Source organism: Dermacentor albipictus, chromosome 6 (genome assembly GCF_038994185.2).
Source record: "Dermacentor albipictus isolate Rhodes 1998 colony chromosome 6, USDA_Dalb.pri_finalv2, whole genome shotgun sequence".
In the NCBI taxonomy this organism is placed as follows: domain Eukaryota; kingdom Metazoa; phylum Arthropoda; class Arachnida; order Ixodida; family Ixodidae; genus Dermacentor; species Dermacentor albipictus.
In genome coordinates, this window is record NC_091826.1 from 77,281,808 (window position 1) to 77,303,940 (window position 22,133).

General features: G+C 46.0%; 1 protein-coding gene across 1 annotated transcript in view; it reads left to right on the forward strand.

The window, feature by feature from the left end:
- Positions 1–22,133, forward strand: part of LOC135897132 (voltage-dependent calcium channel subunit alpha-2/delta-3-like) — a 197,675-nt gene that overhangs the window by 138,034 nt on the left and 37,508 nt on the right. Inside the window, exons 13-21 of the mRNA XM_070540876.1 lie at positions 2,101–2,150; positions 2,843–2,926; positions 11,381–11,632; positions 13,791–13,847; positions 15,240–15,320; positions 17,103–17,177; positions 18,848–18,928; positions 20,822–20,845; positions 21,434–21,508. Coding sequence (XP_070396977.1) covers positions 2,101–2,150; positions 2,843–2,926; positions 11,381–11,632; positions 13,791–13,847; positions 15,240–15,320; positions 17,103–17,177; positions 18,848–18,928; positions 20,822–20,845; positions 21,434–21,508 — 779 coding nt within the window. The remainder of the gene's footprint in view (positions 1–2,100; positions 2,151–2,842; positions 2,927–11,380; positions 11,633–13,790; positions 13,848–15,239; positions 15,321–17,102; positions 17,178–18,847; positions 18,929–20,821; positions 20,846–21,433; positions 21,509–22,133) is intronic.

Genomic DNA, 22,133 nt, shown 5'->3' on the forward strand with positions numbered 1-22,133 from the left:
CACCAGGCCATTTATAGTATGTCCACTGCAGGACTAAGGCCTCTCCCAGCGACCTCCTGTAATTACCTGTATCTTGGAATTTGTAGAAACGCGCCATGAGAGTCGTCGTAATAAAATGCGCTATTGTCCCACTTACTTTTTTAACAAAACACCGTCTTGTATGCACTAAAGAACAAAAGTAACTCAACGCCCACGTATTTGGTCCCACACTTTGAGAAATAATATCTCGAAACTGGTTTCATTCTGGAGATTAGTTTGAATTGGATACGTCTTCAACGCTCGCAGTCTGCAATTGGCAAGTTGAATTATCTGCCGTAAGGTAACTATATAAAGAAGGCAATTAGTGAAGTTTTGTTCGTTAATAGAATAATTGTTTCAGTTTTTCGTGTTAATAAAGTCCGCCTCTCCAAATAATCCAGTTCAAGGACAAGAAGTGTGCGATATCTGCATGCCACAGGTTATTTTTTTTTTAATTTTCGGAAACTTAAATATGATCACCCCGTAGAGCCCACGGCTTTTCAGTTCAACGTGATGTAACTCAGGTGACACCGACTAACGTAGAAAAACCGTTACATCATGCGCTGTTATGTCATGCTTCCGTGCCAATTCGCGCAGCTTCAGATTCTATTTTGAGTTCAACGTCTTCTAAGCCGCGCGTTAATTGAAGGATCGTATGGTCGCGGAGAAGCTGCAACGCTTGAAAAAAGAAAAAGGCATTTTGGCTCCAGCAGACATACATTGTTGACACGTTTCTGGACATCGCTTATTGGTTCCGTGTGGTGAATGTTTAGACTCCCGAATTTAGGGAGAACGTTGTGCAGCTCTACGAACGCGCATCGAGGCGTATTAGGCGGACCGCTTAGCGGGTGCTTCATGCATTACTGCATTATGGCGTTGCAATCACTGGAACGCTATTAATAGGGATGACGCACTTGCCACGAGGAACGTACGTGAATGAACAGTTTCAATTGGTGTCTGCACGTTGTAAGTGACTTAAGTGCGTTGCGAAGTGCTTACGTAAGTACTGTTTTCAAAGAAAGATAGAGAGATATAAGGAAGGCAGGGATGTTAACTCGTCAAGAGTCTGGTTGGCTATCCTACGATGGGAGAAGGGAAAAGGGGAAGAGGCAGAAGGGAGAGGGAGAGAGTATAGAAACGTGCACAGACAGGTCATTAAGTCAAAGAGGAGGAGATTCTTGATGATGGGAAGGAAAGGTTGGGGTAAAGTGCAGCGCAGTAACTGTCTCTCAGCAGAGGACACCTCAACCGCGCTGCACAGGGGGTAGGGAATGAAAGTAGGGGGGAGAGAAAGAGCAATTAAGTCAAAGCCGCTCGTGCAAACCAGACGTTTTGAGAAAGAACAAAATTGCCTTAACTGCCTTCTGAGCCGATGATTGGTGGGAATGCTGCTCTAGTATTCTGTTCACTCAGAAGACGATCATCTAATTTCCTCAATGTGTCGACAAAGATTGTCCTTGTGCTTGAAATTGAGGTAAGTGGCACAATAAGTGGTCAATGTTCTCCTCGCATCCGCAAACATAACATGCAGGACTGTCAGCCATTCCAATTAGTGCTGAGTAAGCTACCGTGAAGCAACTCCCAGCCACAACCGACACAGAAGAGACGCTTCGTGCCGGTGCAGTCCGGCCGGAGGTCTGCGTTGCAGTGAAAGGTTTAGTCTGTGCAGTCTTGTGGGCCTTGCATGTGTGGTATTCCACTATGTTAAGGATAGTGTGCGTGCTAGAATGCGAAGTTGTCTCGCAGCCTCGGTCTTTGAGACAGGAATGGTGTGGAATGGGCTTCACTAATAGGGGTGATTTGAGCTCACTGGTGATCCATTGCGAGACGTAGCGCGTTGCGGGCGAGGACGTAGGAGACGACAGGGTGCACTTGACACACTTACTGCCAAGTGTGTCTCTCGTCAGTTCTGTTTTGCTTGCTACCGTGACGTGGTATAAGAGCGTTTTCCGCATCTCTCGGAAGAAACTTGCATTTGCCTAGGCCGTCACCGATACACTTTGTTCTCTCTCAAAAGCGATGCCTTTCTAGCATTTTTTTTGTCGTTTCTCACTAAGTTTCTGTCCGTCGTTCTCGTTGCAGGTTACTACACTCACGTGACGACGCTAGCGGAAGTTCGGGAGCAAGTACTGGTGAGCTATACGACTTCCCGTACAACGGCGTTGCGAAAATATTCCCTCTTTCTTTCTTCAGCGAGGCCGCAGATAGTTGCCGCCTTAGTACATTTATTTAAATGCGTTAGCATTTTCTTTTTGCACGTTGCCACACTATTTCGTGGCTCTGTCCAACCTTCTTGCCACAACGTTGTTTCTACAAGAAGAAGAAAAAACGACATTCTGCTAGCTGGGCTCGTACCAAGAGCCTTACAGGGGTTACACCGGCACTTTCAGCACAACTGTGCAAACACTGCATTGCCCACAAAAAAAAGCCAAAGAAAAAAATCTTGTGTTTTAACCTTACGGTTTCTTGTTCAGAAAATGATTTTAACTGGTCACATAAAAGGTGATATAGCTTATATGGAACCTCTTCGTCAGCGATGTAAATTAACTTCAAACTTTATGATCAATGTGAGGAGAAGAGTGGTAATTGATTGCTTATTAACAAAAGGAGTAGAAAATTTGAAACTGTGACCATATACCATTGAATACTCACTGTCATCGGCAATAAATCCTATGCGTACACCACCAGAAACTCTCTGAGCGCCTATAGTAAACCAACACGATGCCAAGTATCGCGTAATGATCCACGTTAACGCTGCGATGCTATCACGTTATGTACAGTCAGCAGAAGTGAATTCCTCAACGCCTTCTTTTCCGTCACCCAGAAATACGTGCCCGTCATGAGCCGCCCCATGGTGCTGTCCCGGAGGCATCCCATCGTCTGGACCCCCGTCTACGGTGACATGACGGTAGGCGCATACGCTGTATGCACACGCGAAGAAAGGAACGCCTTCTGTGCATGCTTGCTTCGTGATTTAGTCGGTCTCCAGCATTCTTCCTGGGACAGAGCATCAAGGTGTTCATTCCTGTTATTGAAGCGGTAAACTTCAAGAACATTTAGCTTCGGGACCGACGCTGGTTTGCCTGTTCCTATACGTTTACGCAGGCGTGTTTTCACGAGGCAACTGTAAGACCGATTTGGACGAAATATCTTTCATTGCAATACGAAAACTACATTGTAGCTAACGTAGGTATTAAAACTTTGAATGAGGGCCCGAAGTATTTTGAGAAAATTCCAGGATATCGCAGAATGGCTCGTTCGGTATTCTTACACTCTCTAGAGGCTTTTGGAAAAAGAAAAGTGTTAGGCTGCACTTAGTAGTACCTTTCAAAGCGTTATATTATATGTCAGTTTCGTCCTTTCTTTTGCATGTCCTAATGGGCGGAGTTTGCAGAATTATGGTATAGATTTTTTTTTGCGGAGTAGGGAGGTTGTATGCACTGTGAATAACAGGTGCTTATCTATTATCCAATTTTGCCTCTAGGAACGCAGTGTTGTCGGTAGCAAATACTATGAGTCATTACCAATATATAAATTGATTGATTGTCCGGAATGTGCCTGTTGTTTTAGAAAAGGCGATAACATTAGCCTTCGTGGTGTTAGTGTGCACTTCTAAACTTCTTGATACAATTTTCTTTTTTTTTAGTTTTTAGCAGCACGGTTAAGTTTTTGTTTCCTCGCTATCCGTTTAACAAGGGCGCGTAAATTTTGAACCATGGCGGACGCACAAATCTTTCTCTACATGGATGAACGCAGCCAGCTTGTTCACGTGCTGTGTCCCTCGGACGCTTCGCTCTCGTAATCTCTCGTAATCTCTCGTGACTACGCTGCAGCGTCTATTGGATGCTCACGAAAGCCTGCTCGCATGGGCATTCTCCTTGCTCCTCGTGCTCGTACATGGCTTCCGAGATTGGCTGGCGCATGCTGTGCGGCACCATCTCGGAGGCCATGGCTTGTGACGTAGAGATTAGAAAACTCACACGAGAGGGCATCGTGCGCGCTGGCCATTTGCTCGACAACAGAGGGGGCCCCCCTTGTCCGGTATGCTGAATGTAGATTTAGGCTAAACAACGCCATGATGTCGCTATGCAGGGCTGGGTATAGAGCCACGCGTTTCCCGTGTTCAACGGTGTACACAACTTTACGGTAGCGTCATAGAAACCGCTTGCTTTAATGTTGAAGAACGGCGTGTCGATATCGTCCCAGCCAAAGGCAATGGTTGTCCGTGTTGCGCGATTTCTTGTAAGGGTTCCGCTAAACCAATGCTCAAGATCCACTAGCGCGCGCTGTGCATATATAAGTTAACTCTTCATAGATCCCGCACCACAAATACAGTGAGTGACCATCTAAAAAAATTCACCTGTTTCTGCGCCGACAATATCAAGGTATTGTATCGGGAGTTCTGTACAAAACGATAATATTTTCTGACAATACCTAATATCGGTGTCGACGTAACATGTGCGTGATGGATCACAAGCGTTACGATTTAAAAAGTTAACATATCAACTACTGTATCGTTGACTTTATACAACTTTATGTAAAACTGCAGAATTCAGGTGGCGCTCGAAGCGTAACATTTTGCTGGGGACTGTGTGTATTGCGCCAGTTTCGTGAAGTAAGTGCTAAACATCTGCAGCGAAATTCACAGCTATTTTAGTTAATACGTTTTCGCATTGCGGAAAAATTCAGCGGAGAAGCGTCGAAGGAAAAGCTGACATCACGAAGTGGCCGGTCGGTGCAGGGCTCTCGTATATCTTTTTTTTTTCATATTGCAACATTTTTTTTGCAATTCATATTGCGCAGTCCTTGCACAACCGTTCACCATGTCAGGCATGTCGATTATCCGTAACTGATGTTAATCGAAAGACTAAAAAGACCTTACCAGTCGCCGCTGTCGCACGTAAGCATAGGTTACTCACCGGTGGCCTCTATTTCCGGTTCATTCGGACCGCGGCTTCGATTTCTCCGATAATTCGTTCGAAACTTGCCCGTTGCCCCGACCGCAGCTGCCTGATCCCTTTGGTCTCTGCGTTGAGAAACGGCTTGCCACCCAACCTAAAAGTGCGATGGCGACGTTCCTTTTCTTTCCTTTAGTCAAGCAACTGTATCCCTGCTACACGGTAGCCCAGACGGTAAGCAAGCTTTCAAAAAAAAACTGCCCTAGAATGAGCAGAAACGAAAGAGAGATGCAGCATGCAGGCCAGATCGCGTATATAGTTTACGATTCCCTCTGGGGTCCGCCATTTTGCTTCCGTTTCTTTGTTACGTCTTACAGCGCGCATCGACAAGTTTACAGCCCGCGCACCTACTGTGCACCATAGCGTGAAGAACAGGCGATGCGTTTGAGAAACTTGCACATTTTTCTCTCGCACAAACACGGACGCACACACACTCGTTGCTTCCGTTCGGTCACGCCACCGCGTTAGCCAGCGTCAAACAAGGGAATCGTTTACGACACTGGTACCTATCTTTTTCACACGCAAACAGACACACACGCGCGTTGCTTTTGTTCAGTCACCACGTTCGTTTTCCTCCACTGCTGTCTCTCTCTCTGTCTCTGTACCCTTCTCGCTCCTTCTTTTTTTTTTCCTCACAATTTCGTCTCTGTCTTGATTCGTCCTGTGGCCTTCACCGCACACCTATTGTTCGTGTGCGCGGCGAGATTGGGACGGTTGCGAAAGGAGGAACCGGAAGCGCAAAATGGAGAGCTCTGTTTCCCTGCCGTTTGTCCCCTCCATCCTCCCTCGCCTCCCACGCTCTTCCCGTTCTTCCTTTTGTGCTCCTCGGGCCTCGAAGAGGCGACGAACGCCGCGAGAATCGCGCATCTGCCTCACTGCGGCCATCTCCGTCATCGCGCCATCCCGTGTGGTTCGTTTTTTTTTTTTCTGCTGCGTTCTGTGTTCTCGTTCTTTGTCGTTCATCTTTTTTCTACCTAGAATTCCCGCGTTGGCTTCCTTTCTTTCGTTCCTTATTTTTTTTCCCAGCCTCGCTTACTTTCCTTCTTTCATTTTCCTCATTATTTACATTTTCCTTTGTTTCTACGTGTTTTCCTTCCTGCGTTACTCAACTTTTTCTTCCTTCCCTGCTTCGTAACTTGCTTTCCTTCTTTATTTCCTTCCTGTTCTTGCTTTCTGAATTACTGCCTTATTTTCTTTCTTCGCGTCCTTAATTCATTCCTAATTTCCTTCCCTCTTTGATTTACTTGTTTTCTATCTGTTTTCCTTTCTTACTTCCTGCCTTCCTTCTATGTTTCTCATATTTCCTACATCTTTCTTTCCTTCCTTCCATATATTTCGTTGCTTCCTATTTTAAGTTCCTTCTGTTTCTTGTTTTCTTCACGTCTTTCATTACTTTGTTTCCTTCTTTTTGTCGTTTTCCTTTTTATTGGTTTATTCTTTCACTGCTTCCTTTCTTGCTTCCTTTTTTTGTTACTTTCTCCTCCTTTCCTTCCTTTCTCTCTTTCATTCGCGCCTTGTTCATTTTTTCTGTCTGTTTCTTCTGTGAACGAAAATTAGTCGTTCAAGTTGGTTACGCAACGCGTTCTCTCCCCTAACTCAATAGCGTTGTCCCAATAGCAACAGACTGTGAAGAAGGGGCGTTGCAGGTAGAGAAAATGCGTTCTTTCAGTTTTCCTAAAACGTTGTGTTACGTAGGCTGAATTACGCAGCTCGACTCAGGGAGAGAAAACGGACCAGACAGAACCATATACGCTTTCCTTAAAGGGGTCCTGCAACACTTTTTATCGAAGGCGGGAAAAGCATTTGACTTTGAAGTGCGCTATTTCCCCAATACTTTGCAGCGAAGAGCTACTTCAATCGGAGTTATTGGCACTCAGAGATATCCCTTGCGGTGCTCCCGCTCCTTGTTGAGTGCCTTTCACTGCTAAGGCTACGGCAGAGCCCAGAATACTCCGCCTGTTGAGTCACCGTGGCGTGCAGTTCAAATTTGATCTTGGACGTTCACGTATACTTCTTCACTCCGACTTTATCCCACACGACACGCCGAGATTGCGCGTTTTGAAGCGCTGACACGAAGCGATGTCTGCCAAGGAGGCCCAGCCAGGAGCGGTCAGGAGCGAGCGCGTGCTCACAAGCACGCGCTCGCTTTTGATTTCTGGTCTGACAGTTAAGTTTGGCGTGGTTAGGCTGGCTGAGTTTTCGGAACAAATCGATAAGCAGTGTGGCCAGCGCTAAGTCCCTAGGCTGGCTTCTGCAAGCTTGAGCAGGCGTTAGTCGTTTTCTCCCTTAAGCACGCGCAACTTGAAAGACTCTCCGGAACCAAGGCGGGCAGAGAAATCACGGAAAAGATCGGCATAAACTACCACGGAATGAACGGCCCCAAGATGCAGATTCACCCAGACGTCCGAGCCGCAATTAACACGGAAAATATCCCGAAGAACATGCACCCCGTGCACAATGTCGAGAGAAGAAAATGCCGCACGAAAACGATTCTCAAAAATCACGGCGCGCGGGAGGGGGTGCTCTTCGTAGACGCCGCGCGGTACCCCCGAAACAGGGACGACAATGGTGGTGTCGGCGCTGACAAAGGTAACTCCCTCTTCGCAATGGCGGTCGTATGCACGAAAGGAAAGACCGTGACTGCGGGCTCCGTAAGGACTAGATCGTCGGAGGCAGCGGAAGAAACGGCAATCGCATTGGCTATAATCAGCGGTAGGCAACAATACAGAACAATAATCAGCGACTCGAAGACGGCTATTAGGAATTTCACAAAGGGCTGGGTCTCCACCGAGGCGGCCATAATCCTGAACCACAGAGCAGAAGACTTTAAGAACGGCACAATTACACCCAAATACCTCAAATGGATCCCGGCACATATGGGAGAAGTTACCATGAATGCCCCTCCCAACCTCAACGAGAAGGCCCACCGAGTCGCGCGAACACTAACCCACCGCGGCACGGACAGTGACGGCCCAACACCCCGCAACCCTTGGGGAAGAGGAAAGGACTGCGGCGGAGGCGATGGAGAAGACGGAGGAGGCGAGGACGACGAAGAAGCGATAAAAGACGACAGGGACAGACTGGTCACGTACCACGACATACTGACACACTACACGAAACAAAGAGAAGCATACCCACAACCCCACAAACAACTCGACAGGTCTCAAGAAACAGATTGGAGAAGATTGCAAACCAGAACGTTCCCAAACCCAGTACACTTAAACAGAATAAATTCAACACAATATCCAGACGCAAGCTGCAAGCTCTGCAAACACGAACACGCAGACATGGCACACATCTTGTGGAAGTGCACACAGATCGGTTCAGTATACGTAGAGGACAAGATAGAACCGGACCTTCTCGAGGAGCGATGGCTAAGCGCTCTGACTAGCTCAGAACTACACGACCAATTATGGGCTATCCAGCGGGCCCGGGCAGCGGTGGCAAGGCTATGCCTCACCGCACACAATGCCCGGGTGGCCTGAGCCCGGGCTGGCAACCTCGCAGGTCCTTTTTCCATTAAAGTTTTTTCCGTCCGTCCGTCCACGCATTATAAAAACTTCGAAACGTAGTTTTTTTCGCCTACTTCTGCGCGCTTAGCAAACTGCGTCAGTGAATATTCACAGCAACAGTAGGAAGGAGCGCCCTGATCCAAACACCCTTCTTGACTGGTGTCAGCTGTCGGCCAATGGCAGCCGTATCTGGGCATTTGCTCAATGGCGAAATACGGCAGCCGCCGGCAACTTCGAAATGGGTGAGGAGAAAGCTTTGTTGGAAAAACAAGTGTTGGAGAAAAAAGGTGAAATTGCGCTCCGCTTGCGAGTCCCACGCGCCATGCACGACTGCAGAATTCGGCCGAGATGTTCACAGCAGCGTATGTGCGATCCGCGAACCGTGTTCTAGCGCGCCAGTGTCAAGGGCCCCGTGTAGCAGAAAATCCGGTATCGGCGTCGGCGGCGTTGACCGTTAGTGAAAAATTAACCCGAAACATGGCATCCCGGGCCGCGCAGGCCATCAGTGTGGCGCATCGGCGTTAGTTGAATTAATTGAACTTCTCAAAGTAAAATGAGTAAGAAAATTCTTAAAGTATGACTTACACGCAACCTACAAACGTGATAACGTTGTACTGTTATTCGAATATACGGGAAAAAACCATTCTCTTACGCGGTAACTCAAACACAAACCCCTTTTCCCAACCGCCGTTTGAGGTTTGGAGTGGCTGTGCACAACCTCCGGGATCGGCCCACGTAAGGAAGCGCGTTTCCAGCACAAAGCTGGCCTTCGTGCATAGCGTTCGTCGCCAGGCGTTTCCCGGTAAACGTTACGGTTCACATAAGCTGCAGTTGCCGGGAAGCGTGACAAGCGTAGTCGGGGATCTTTGCTATCGCGTTCCACTCTTAAAGGCGAAGCTTGAGCGTCTTCCATTTTATTTTTTTTTTTCGTTAAGACCGAGGTGTGGTTCAGGACGCCTGCAGTTGCGCACTATATACGTGTCGTGTGGCGCGCATGTGGCTGAGACATTCCCGAGACATTTTTTTTTTCGGGGGAAGTTTGGGAGAGATGCGCAGAAGAGACGAAAAAGTGCCGTTGCACCTTTCGACTGCGTCTGCGAAGCGTTCTCCAGCTCGTCGCAAGGTTGGGGGATTGAATCCGGGTCGTGTGTCCTCCACTTTTTCGGAGGCATGAGGCATAATGCGTTCGTTTGCTTAGATCTATGCGCCGACTCCCTTCTTCTTTACATCTTTATTCTTTTTTACTTTCTCTGTTAGGGCGTGTCCAGTATAGTATATCCCCCCACTGTGTGGCTTCAAGGCCTACATAGCCTCACCAATTAATCGCATTTATTCGTATATTTACTTGTTTTCATGCGCATATAGGGAAGCCAACAAGAGCTATATAGCACGAGTAGGAGAAACGGGGCTAAACGACAACGCATTTAGTGCGATTGCAGATTGCGATTGCAGAAACACACAAGGGGATCTCAGCAAGTACACTGCACAACGTTGGAGGTATAACAAATCTAGCAGCACCCATTTTTCTGAAAGAAAAGAAAAGAGAAACTTTAAACGACATGCAATCAAACGGTATTTGTCTTTTTTTATCGTTTATCACAACTGTGATAACGACAATGAGCAGGAGCAACTGGGTGACAGGTTCTAATCTTGAACTGTGTTGTGGGAAAAAAATGAATGTATAAATATATCACTGCGAAAACACAAACAAAATGTGTGCTTTTAGGAGCAATAGCACTCTACGATATGGACTGGTTAGTGAACGTAATATAATTAACGTTAGTTACGAAGAAATTAATAGATAATCGGCATTTCCGTTTGGGTGCGCAGCCTGTAGCATTAAGCGCCGTACTCCCAGACAAAACTAATTTTGCATGTTGTCTCGAGGTTATAGGCGAACAGCAAGAAAATTTTGTTTTCGCTAAATTGGTTGCTATTGAGTATCATATGCTATTGAAGTAAACGTGGAAAATATGCATTGCTAGTAATCGTTTCATTTTCTGATTAACAGCGCTTAATTATCACTTAATAAGACGGCACGTGTAAGTGGCTGTTAACAAATATCACGCGAATCCCCACACATTGCTTCCGAGATTTTCAGCGTGCTGTCACAAGTATGTGAGATAAAGACGCGATTTCTACTATCGCCGAAAGAGAAAAGTGTGTTAGCATGCCATGTGTACAGCCAATTGAAGCGAAAATTTCTGTCGCTCAAAATGCGCCACGAACGCTGGTAATGTGTTCGACTGACTTGTGTGAACATCCGCAATCTTCATCTTCACCCTCCTCGCCCTTTCCTTTTTCCTTCTTTTACACCTCGATTTAAGTGAGAACATATATATATATATACGTTACCTGACATTAATAGACCAGTTGTAAGCTTGCCCACCATTTGTTTTTCGGGTTTTATTGTCTCTCTCTCATTACCCTCCTTCCAACGCCAATATCCCCCACCCAAGTGCAGGGTAACAAATCGGAAACTTGCATCAGGTAAACCTCCCTGCCTTTTCTGTCTCGCTCTTTCTCCCTCTCTTTTCTTGTCCCCGTCTTTCTCGCACATACCTAGCCCCCTTTAATCACTCTTTCACTCTCCTGGCCCTTTACCGCAATACGCCATTCTATAGTGCATTAGCGCCGTTTACAGTGGATGCGGTGAGTCAGAGATGCGCCGCTGTCCCATTCACGTAAACGTGGCTTGGTTTTCCAATGACTGGCCTCGCCAAACTGCCTGCGCCCCCTCTCTCCCCCCTCCCCGCTCAGAACGCCGGCGCTTCATTGCGGCCACGGTCCCGACGAGGTGACGGAGCCTCGGTGTTGCTCCCTTTCTCCCGACCTCCTCACCCCCTCCCCCCGATGCTCCGCGGCCATCACAACGCACGCTCTCGGGCGCAGGAGCCGAAGCTGACCGACTGGCTGTGGGAGGAGCGCGAGAAGGCGCAGGTCCGCAAGTTGATCCTGCAGCAGCGGCTGTTCCGCAAGAAGGACCCCGAGCCCTCGTACTACGGTGACGGGGACGCGCTTCTCGTGAGCGAGGACACCTCGGCCGAATACGTGGCCGCCGACCAGCCCGACGCGCCCACCCTGAGGCGTCACGCCCGCTCCTCCTCGCAGGCCGAGGCCCTGCGAAGGCCGCCCAAGAAAAAAGTGCGTGCAAATTAATTAACGGTGCGGTGTTGCTCCGCAACGGGACGACGTCGTGCAGACAGCGGCGTGTGCCGTTCCCTTTACCGCGAATCTTAGGTAGTTGTGGTAGTCTATCCCATTTGTCCTGAGCCTTCTTGCAGTGATAATGAAATGTACAGATTATTGGAGCGACGAATTAAAGTGGTCCAACGAGGGACTGCAAGAAAAGTGATTCTATTTTTTATTATGAACCTGAGCCTGCGTGCTAGCGAAATCGTGGGTTACTTGTTTACAAACGTGAAGATCGCCTATAGGTGGTTAGCACTGACGTCATGGCGACCGCCATCTTTGGGCTCTAGCCCTTCGGTAAGCTGCGTAAACGGGAAGCGTCGCAAGGTGACGGGCGCATCTTGCGCCGAGCGACGAATCGGTAGCAAGGATAAGGCAGTGAAAAACAACTGTCGCGAAAGAGCGAAACAATGTACGCGCAATAGCACCGTGCACGGATGTCACTGTGGCCGCCATGTTGGCGCCCTATTGCGGTGAGAGGCCGAATCCGGGACGTCACGTGAAAACTCTCTATGTTTATTTGTGCGCCCGAATTATTTTGTGCCCCCCAAGGCACAAAATAATTGTCCATTGAAAATTTAGCGAGAGAACTGCAAAGGAAATCGCGGAGCCCGATTTTTTTTTATTTTGTCACAACCGTGCAATGTAACATCGAAGCCAGAGAGGGCGTAGGGAAGTTAGTACGTTTAGTTGTAGCGTAGAAATAGTAAGGTTTAATGGGAAATTAAAGTGGACGAAAAAACAACTGGCCGAAAGTGGGAACCGAACCCACGTCCTCATCTCTCCCGTGCGGTGCTTTACCAATTAAGCTTTGCCAATTAATTAGCGCCGCACCGTAGCGCGCATCGGGTAACAATTATGCTTAATTCATGAAACACCTCACGCCTAATTCGGAGTGCGGGTTCCTACCAAAGCGGACTCTAACCTGTCCAGCGTTGTAGCCTGTCCTTTTTTATTACTGGTATTCGAACGTTTACCCTGCGTCATAAAACAAGTGAGGCATCTTGTATACGTATGCTTTCTTTTTAACCTTGCATCGAGACGCATGAAAAGCTTCTGGATGAAAAATGAAAATGCATTCGCTGTCTTCGTCTTGATCAGCTGTGAAAGTCGGGAAGTGTATCCGCTGAAAGGGCCGGTTATCCCAAAATATTAGACAGAAAAGGAAAACAGGAAAAATAAAATACCTAATGAAGTGCCAAGCCAGTATCTAAACAGATCGTGGTGTAAACTTGATGGAAACGAAGCACTAGTAAAGAAATGCTCCAGAGGGTTATTTACAAAACGTTATTAAATATTGATTGTTGTTTTGGTAAAACTCTTCTGTTGATCCGCTTACGTGAATAACACTAGCGCCATTAGTATTTCATCCGCGCAACAGCGGGTGGTCGTGTCTAATATCGAGCCCATAGAGGATAGGCTTTAGGAACTGGTGATAACCCTGTTGTGATTTATTTATTTATTTATTTATTTATTTATTTATTTATTTATTTATTTATTTATTTATTTATTTATTTATTTATTTATTTGCACATTTTCTCGTAGCCAGCAGTATACATTAAGCTTATAATGTACGCGCGATATGAGGTATGACGTTCACCGCGACAAAAGAAAGCGTTCATATATTCGAGCGGAGGAATCGCTGTTGATTACACGCTATCAAGGAAAAGAAATAAAGTTTCCGCATCGTACTTGTGCCAACTGCTACATTCGGCTCTAGTTTTCACCGTCATGTGACCTATCGTGTCATAGACATAAGTAGTACTGAGAGCACCTTAGGGATGCCCGGTTATACCGCTTTGCAAAGTGGAGGCTGTGTAAAAATCTACCCTGGGCCATTGTCAATTATGTGAAAAAAAATGTCGCGCCTCAGTAAAAAAGACTAAATATTGTCGCAATTCGTCGGTGTATTAAGAAGCTAAAAAAGGAATCGCCGGTGTTTAAGCCTCGCACTTGATTTGTTCCCTCTCTATCGAAATCGTGTCGCAATCCTCCAAAACTTTTCGCAGTTAATAACGAATGTTATGTAACGCAAAGTGTGATAATGACGCATGCGTTCTACGTTTCCTTACTAAAGCGCACCTTTTATCGCTTTCCACCCTGTCTGCAGTATCCGCCGCTCTACACCACAGTGGCGGCCCCTGTGTACAACACCAGCAACGACACTGTAAGTACACCGCCGTGATTCTTGGGCCACGGGGTTATTGGGCTATTGAAAGGATACTACAACAACAACAAAATAAAAAGAAACAAGCAGAGTAAATGGCTACAAACTGAGCACAGTATTATTTCCAAACTTTATAGCTGATGAATTTTCTGCGATTGGTTCATTATTAGAAAAAAAATATATCAAGATGTGTCATTTTCTTCAGATATTAATTTCGCGCTTAAACCCCAGCGTCGATGCGTCATTGTGACGTGATGTATTTGAATATAGTGTTTCGCATTTCGCAGCTGTGACGTAGTGAACGTTGTTGAAGCTCGCCGGAGTCAGTCATTGGCTCCTTCAGAATACAATATAGTGTATCTTTACTGAAAAGTACAATTAACAAGGCCCGCTGAATGTCCGAAGGGTCTGCGCCAAACTTGATGGCGTTGTCAGACTAAGGGAGCAAGGACGTACTAAGGGAAGGAGCGCTGACTTCCAGCTAATTTTATTTTCTTAAAGAATCACTGGTGGATATAAAAAAAGCAAGAAAAAGCGACTAATGTACGTTCACTGTCTTATTTCAAGCACGTGGTGAAATTCAAAGCACTCTTTCGTCTGCCTTCGTTTTGTCCTTAGTATGTGTGCGCCGTAAACGCCATCAATATGCCCTCCACCAATTCGCGTAAGCCTTCAGATCTTACATTCCATACGAACACCAATCAACGTAACACACGAACAAAGCTTCCCAAGTCGAAGAACTTAGTTTTTCCGGTAAGCGAGACAATCTCTCCGATTTAGGTGGTCGACCAAAACTAAAGCCCCTTAAACTTCGTAAAGTAGCGACACTCTCCTCCTCCGCCTTCACTCCTCCTCGTTTCTCCTCTCTTTCACGCTCCCTCCTCGACCGTGGCACCACCTACACTGCTCGAGCGTAGCAACAGCGCCAACATGCGCTCCTCGCCACTCCGTGGACGCTTCTCGAGCAAAAATGGCGCTGAAGTAAGGCGAGAGGGCCCACGTGATACTATTAGGCCAATAGCGGCGCGGCGTCGGCCTCGGCCAGAGTGCGCGAGGAGGAGGCGGCATTCTTCAAAGTGTGGCGCTACTTTACGAAGTTTAAGGGGCTTTAACCAAAACTGCCCGACGATGCCACCTCAGTGATTGCGCGAAAAAAAAAAGTGCATCTTGCTCTGATGCAGGCTTCGGCTGGATTGGAGCGCCTGGCAAAACGACCGCAGAAAATTTGACGACTCAATTATTGAGAGTGCGCTTGTGACTGGCAATTATTGTTCGCAATAATTGATTTATAGTTGAAGCTTTTTTCGCATTCGAAAGGAAAGCGCGAAGGGCGTGAACGACCCTCGTACCGCTGTGTTTCTATTTTTTTTTTTTCGCCTCCCTCTGCTGCAGGCTGGAACCGCCAACCTGCTCGGCGTCGTCGGTATCGATGTGCCGCTGCGGGAATTCCAGAAGGTCGCCCATCCTTTCAAGGTGAGCAGCGTTTGAGGGAGTGTGCGCAGCGCAGTGGCTGTTCCGTCTCTGCGTCCGCTCGCCGAAGTTCAGTTAATTTTTTTTTCATTTACTTTCATAATGTGGGGTCTCAATAAAAAATTCGCTGACTTGCAGTTCGAATCAAACTTGTCTAGAGCGTTTTAGCGCGACCAGCTGCAGACTGTGGCAGCTGCCGAATTTGAGGCAGCGTGGCGCTATTCTGCATATTAGTCGAATTCAGCCGCACTGTCTATTTCGGTAACCGCGGCATTTTTTTTTTTGTAGAGCCAATCAGAGAGATTCGTCTGGGCCAATCAGAGTTGACGGGATATGGCGAATTCAACAGTGCGGCGGATTTCACAGTGCCCAGAATTGGGGGGTGGGCGGCGGGCACAGCGGATAACCCCGGTTATTTAGCTGTCAGCGTCGGAATATAAAATATAAAATAAACACCGAATATCTCGTAGCCACTCCGCGGTCTTATCGCGACTTCGGCCCTGCAAATTTTCTCCCGATCGACGGCGACTGCACTTGCCAACGTCGCCCTGCTTCTGCCACGAGTGAACGGTCAGCCGTTTGCGATGAGCTACAGCGCACGTGTGATTGCGCGCCGCAGGTGCCTGCGTGTGGCGTGAAATTAACGATAACAAATGGCATTGGATAATCAGCGCACCAATCAAGCGATCACTACGGAGTCGAGTGCCAGGCATATAATCTTAGGCGCAAACTGTAAACGTAACAAAGTAGCAGAGCACTATAACCCGCACGTCCGTGGATCACGGAGGCAAATAGAGAGAACGGAAAGAGAAAGGTTGTAGGACTGCAAGAATGGCGCAAGCGTGGATAGGTCACGGGAACGTGGAGGAAATTAGAAACGCTGTATAAACTACTCTTCCCAAGAAACGCGTCAATTCGCTCGGTATTCGAGTCAAGTATGCGCACTGAAAGACCGCCTTGCGCTTGCCCCTTATGAAAAGGACTGTTGAAATGTTGGTATATTGTTGATCAATTGTTGACTCAATAGCCTTTCAACAATACATCAATAATTATTGAAACCACAGAGCAATAATTGAACAATAAAGTTGTTAGGTAGTGTACAACAAAAAAGTGGTTCACTAAATTTTGGCAATATATTGTTGAATAGTATTGAGTATTATTGAGCCATTGTTGAGCAGTTTCCAACAACAAAGTCGTTGACTAAATTCTGTTGATATGTTGTTGAATTATATTGAGTATTATTGAGCTATTGTAGAGTCATGTCGATGAGCCAACTATATGTAGCGGCCTTGGCCGAACCGTAACGCCTGCGCATCGTGGACGGTTCTGTCGAATTACAAGTACTTTCTGATGTTCGTTATCACTTTATGTACTACTGTGAGGTGCATGGAAGCTCTCGATAGCGTTGTTTAACGGTCCCATATTTACTCTGACCCCTCATGACACCCGAGCTGTTTATGGGTATTTGGCAGTTACGCGTAAGATCTGAATTGGTTGCTTTTCTGAGGGACACTAGTATCGATGAGATACTTTATTGCTGTATGTTTACGTGTGTCTCAAGTGCTGCACGTCCTGTGTGTATCATTTCGTTTATCGTCGCATTCACGGGGTAGTAACTTGCTAGGACCGTCGCCAGGCAAACCTCTTCAAATATCGATATAGACGCTCACTCACTCACGACATTCTATATATATATATATATATATATATATATATATATATATATATATATATATATATATATATATATATATAATTTCGTATGCTCTCTACGCTATGTTGCAGCTCGGCGTCAACTCCTACTCGTTTATGATCAACAAGAACGGCCACATCCTGTTCCATCCGGACCATCGCCCCATGGTGAGTGGTTTGCGATTTACTGGTCGTTGCGGGTTTATGAGCAATCGTGCTTGCTCAGCTTATTGCGCCATGCCTGAAAAAAAAAAGAACGCCATCAGCGTGAGCTAAGTCCTGTCGCGTTTTATTGAGCATTACTCGCACGTTGTCCTGCTTTCATCGGTTCTTCATCAGCAATGCCGAGGGTGAAGCTCGAGTCTCTGCGGCGTCTGCTCAAAGACTCTTTGACAGCTTGGGCAATGCCACGTCATCATTTATGTCGCCGTTGAGAGCCCCCAACTGCGGCATTGAATGAAAGGCAGCTGCTCGAAAAGAAAACAAACGCGAGCATTTTCTTGTTTTTGTATTGTTTTGTTTTTATTCGAGAGTTTGCCATGAGGCATAAAGCGTTTGGTGTGTGCAAGTTATACAGACATGCATAGTTGTTTACGCCCGATGAAATCTGTTTATACGAAAATAAGTGTGGTTATATTTGTGAACCACTAAGAGAGCCAATACCAATGCAGCAGCATTACAACAGTCGCTTCCATATCAGTAGAATGAACAGTAGCGTAAGCATTAAAAGAAAAGTAAACTGTGTACACTGTATGTGTTGTACATCATTTTATACACGTGACAATTAGTTTATGTGTAACTGTGCCTTTCCATGGATTTGTGTCGTTATATGCTAGTGAGTCAGGACCCGGAGACTACTTTGAAAACGTGCCGTGTTCACATCGCTTCGTTTTTTGTACATGTTGTCGTCCTGGCGGAACTGTGCCGTGATTGTGACTCAGTGTTCATGCCGTCTCTTGTCGAAATAAACTTTTTTCTAAACAGGTTTGCAACGTACGTTTTCCGCGTCAACCAGTATATCACGAATTGCAGACATTTATACAGCTGCGCTCAGATTTCCTGTTAGGGAGTGTCGTAATCGACGGTGAATTTTAACGCGATGGCATTGAAGGCCCCATGTCGCAGAAAATTCGACGTGCAGCATTCGCCGTGATTTCGGCAAAAAATCTTTCCGAACCGTGCAACTCCAAGCACACATAGCCTCCTTGTATAGCGCGATGAAGCTACTGAACTAATTGAGTTTCTCAAATTAAGATACGTCCTAAAATTCGTAAAGTACTACTCACACGCAACCTGCAGATATGATAGCATCGGATTTTTCGAATGTACGAGGAAAACGTAGTTCTGTTAGGCGGAAACTCAAACACGAAGCCGTTTTCCAGCTGGCGTGGTGGCGCTAATGTTTCTTTGGATGAGCACAGACCGAAAAATATCTTACCAGCTAAAGGACAACAGCTTCCCTGTATGAGCAAGGGGGGAAACGTTTCCCTTCTTTCGTTTAGGCATGTGCGGCTGTGGCGCTGCTGATTTATTCATGTCTGGCCAAGTAGCCCGAACCTAGTCTCCCTCGCTAGACAGCCGCAAAGCGGTTCCCGTAACGCTGAATCCCAGCAGCCTGTGATACCTGGATAATTTTTTATGCGTTGCATATTGCGATCACTCAGTTCAGCCGTTGGGCGCGGCCGGGCAGCCACCATTGATCTTTAGCGCAACCACGTGACGTGACATCACGACAGCCGGAGGAAAAGCTGGGCCCCAATTCGCGCAATATGCAACGCACTCTTGGCTTAACCAAGCTAAGCCTGGCCATTTTTTTTCATCTTTTTCGTACCCTGCAGTACAAAGACATGCTCAAGCCTTACTACAGTAATGTGGATCTCCTCGAGGTGGAGCTGCTTGACAACGAAACCGCCGACCGCGTGAGTATAGAACTACTTCTGCTTGCTTTTGTTTTATTTTTATCTTTTTGTTATTCCTTGGCATTTTCCGCGTGTCAGTAGAAAAGGAGGTGCTTTCCTTCCTGTAGGGGTACTTACTGCTCGTGGTGCAAGCAAAAGCAGCAGTGTTCATTTTCGCGATTAACCTCGTGTTCCGAAAGACCTCAAAAAGACAGCACTAAGTTCTGTTATACGCGATAATTTCAAGTGACACACACACAAAAGAAAATCCTGTTGCATAATTACCAGAAGTATCAACAGAAACATTTCGCCTTTTTATTGGAAGTAGATGACAAACAATGTGCAGACGTTACAATATTAGACCAGGAGGAGGTCGAAAGTATGAAAGAATGCAGTACACTTCGTTAACCATAGCCAAACTGGCCCGTGTATATCACCGCACTTAAAAAAATGAAATCTTGAAATTATGCTGAATTCCTAACTACTATATAACTTCATCGTAACGATGCACGGACGAATGCAAGTGAAATAGTGCATTGCCTCCTGTAAACAGGACAATCGTCCAAGTATTTTGAGAATCCCCGGAAAACATTTTTTCTATTCGTATTAGACCTTCATTTTCTGTCTTTTTTGCAATGATGTGGTGTTTATTTTTCATGCTACCCTCAGTTTAAACCCTTAATTGAGGATAATGAGGAGGTAGGAGAGGCCTGTCTTTTTATTAGTCACAACCATTCGAAAAAAAAAACAGACAATAAAGCTAGAGAACAAATTAAAATGAATTGTTATGTGTTTCATCAAAACGTGGAAATAAAATGCCAAAGGGAAATGAAACTGGACGGAAAGACAGCTCGCTCAAGCCGGGAGTCGAACCCACGTGATCCGCATTGTGCGTTCGGTGGTTAACCAAATATATGCACGCTATAGCGCGGCGGACGCCTTCCCACCGTTTCTTGGGTATTTTTGTATTTGTAAGCAGGATTAGCCCTTGAATTGTTAGCCAGTGGCACTCACCCTGTTATTACTTGAAATCAATTCCGAGTGTGATTCTTGATCCCCTTTTCCATATTTATGGTTTAGTTTATTACGCCAAATCATATTTGCTTGTTAATTCCCATAATTGCCTTCTGCGGGAGGTCCCGTACAGTCAAACTCTAGTATAAGGAGATGGTTCGTGCGCTAGACATAGTTTTGTGTATGATGCAATTCAGTGTTTCCGAACCCGGGTATAACGATTTTTTACGAACACTTATTGCGAGTTCGTTATGCGCGCTAGAACAGAGTTGCGTGCGACGGGGCATATCTAATTAAGCGCCCCACGGTGACCCTGTTGTCGCAGCAGCGCGTGCAATCTATCACACCGGGTGCAATCTGTCGGGTTATGCGCTGTATCGCACCCTAACTGACTGTTACGTAACGGTGTCCAAAAAGCACACGAAAAAAATAAAAAGAAAGAAAGTTGAAAAGTCTCTGCGGCTGGTTTTTGATACGCAGGTTACAGGCGTTCGCAGTTCAAAAACATGCAAATTCGAGTTCATTTGACGAGATTGAGCTTGCCGCAGGGTGACAAGCAAATTTTGCGCGTTTTCGTTGTAGAGCGTGAGTCGCTGTACCCGTTTTCGCCACAGTCGGGTTTGATGCAAATAAGAGGCAAGCAGAGACGTCTATATAGTCGAACTCGCTGACTGCGAAAGCAGGCGCAAGAGGCAGCTATCTCGAGATACCTTGGGCTGCCGACTGGCGGCCGGAGATGCTCGTCGGTCTGGAACCGTTCCTTTTTGTTGCTGCTTTTTGTCTCGTATCACGCGACCTCCTTCAGTTGCAGGTGGAAATGCGCCCTTACACTTTGCGCGCTAAACTCAGCAATTAATACCTGCTTTATTCCTCCTTTTCTTTCTTTCTCTCTCTTTCCAGCTCTTCAACCACGTATTTGCCGAGGTAAGCCTTTCGTTTTCTTGGAGCTCCGAAACGAACTGTTTTTATAGGAACGAGCGTTCCTATAAACATGTTTCTTCTATAGGAACGCACCTACGCTGCATTTCATATGCTTATGCACTGAGCGGACATTTGAAACGTAGTTATTTCGGAAACATTTTATACTTGCACAATACACGGCTTTTCCAGCTACTACTTTAAATATCAAAGTGTATCTGAAGGAACTTCCCTCTTCGTGGATATCTTTATAATGGCTATATGTGCATGCCTGAGTCGTTGCGTATACTGTAGCTATGTCAGCTATCGTCTGTTCAGAAAGTTGCCGTTTGGGTTTATGGTATATGTGCTTTTATATTGTTTGTATTATGCAGTTTATTACGTTTATGTATTATGTAGCGTGCATTATGCCATATCATACTGTGACTAAACCATTTATTAGAATTTTTGTATTCGCCCTAGGAATAAAGCCCCAAAAAGAGCCTTTGGGGTAAATTGTAAAAATTTTAGAAAAAAAAGACGCGCAGAAACACGGGTGTTTCGGCGCTTTACTGTCTGTGCGCGTGGACGGTAAATATCTCTTTCGCTTTGCAGATTCGTAAAAACATGATCGACGGCAGAAGAGGGTGGATGGAGTTTTTGCCCATGCGAGTGCACCTCGACGACATGGTAAGGCGCCACATACGGTAATTGCGTAAACAAAATAGTAAATCTATGTCCTTGCTATAAAAGTAAAAGGAAAGAGTAATCATGGCAACCCGAGGAGATTTGATGTCCTTTAATATTTGTAGTAGTAGTAGCAGTAGTAGCAGTAGTAGTAGTAGTAGTAGTAGTAGTAGTAGTAGTAGTAGTAGTAGTAGTAGTAGTAGTAGTAGTAGTAGTAGTAGTAGTAATAAGTAGTAGTAGTAGTAGCAAACGAACAATAAAAGCAACGAAAGCGTAGGAAGCCGTGGCTGCAGTTGAAATTTTTGGAAACAAACAAAACTCAGCGCAGAGACGAATAACAAAGAAACCAGTGCATTACAAGAGGGATGCCCCACAGCTGAAGTTTGATTCAGACCTGGCAAGAATAGACCTGTATGCACACTCAGAAGCCAATAAGATAGGAAATAATAATGCCCCAACGCAGGAAAAAAAGGCAAGTGAAATAACACGTAACTCACCGTATTACGGCAGACGTTGACTACAGGGATTTATAAAAGTAAGAGAAATTCTTTTTTTTTCTAATAAAAGTGTAAAAAGCAATAATGAAGAGGTAAAGGAAACTAGAAGACAACTTGGCGCCGACGGGAGC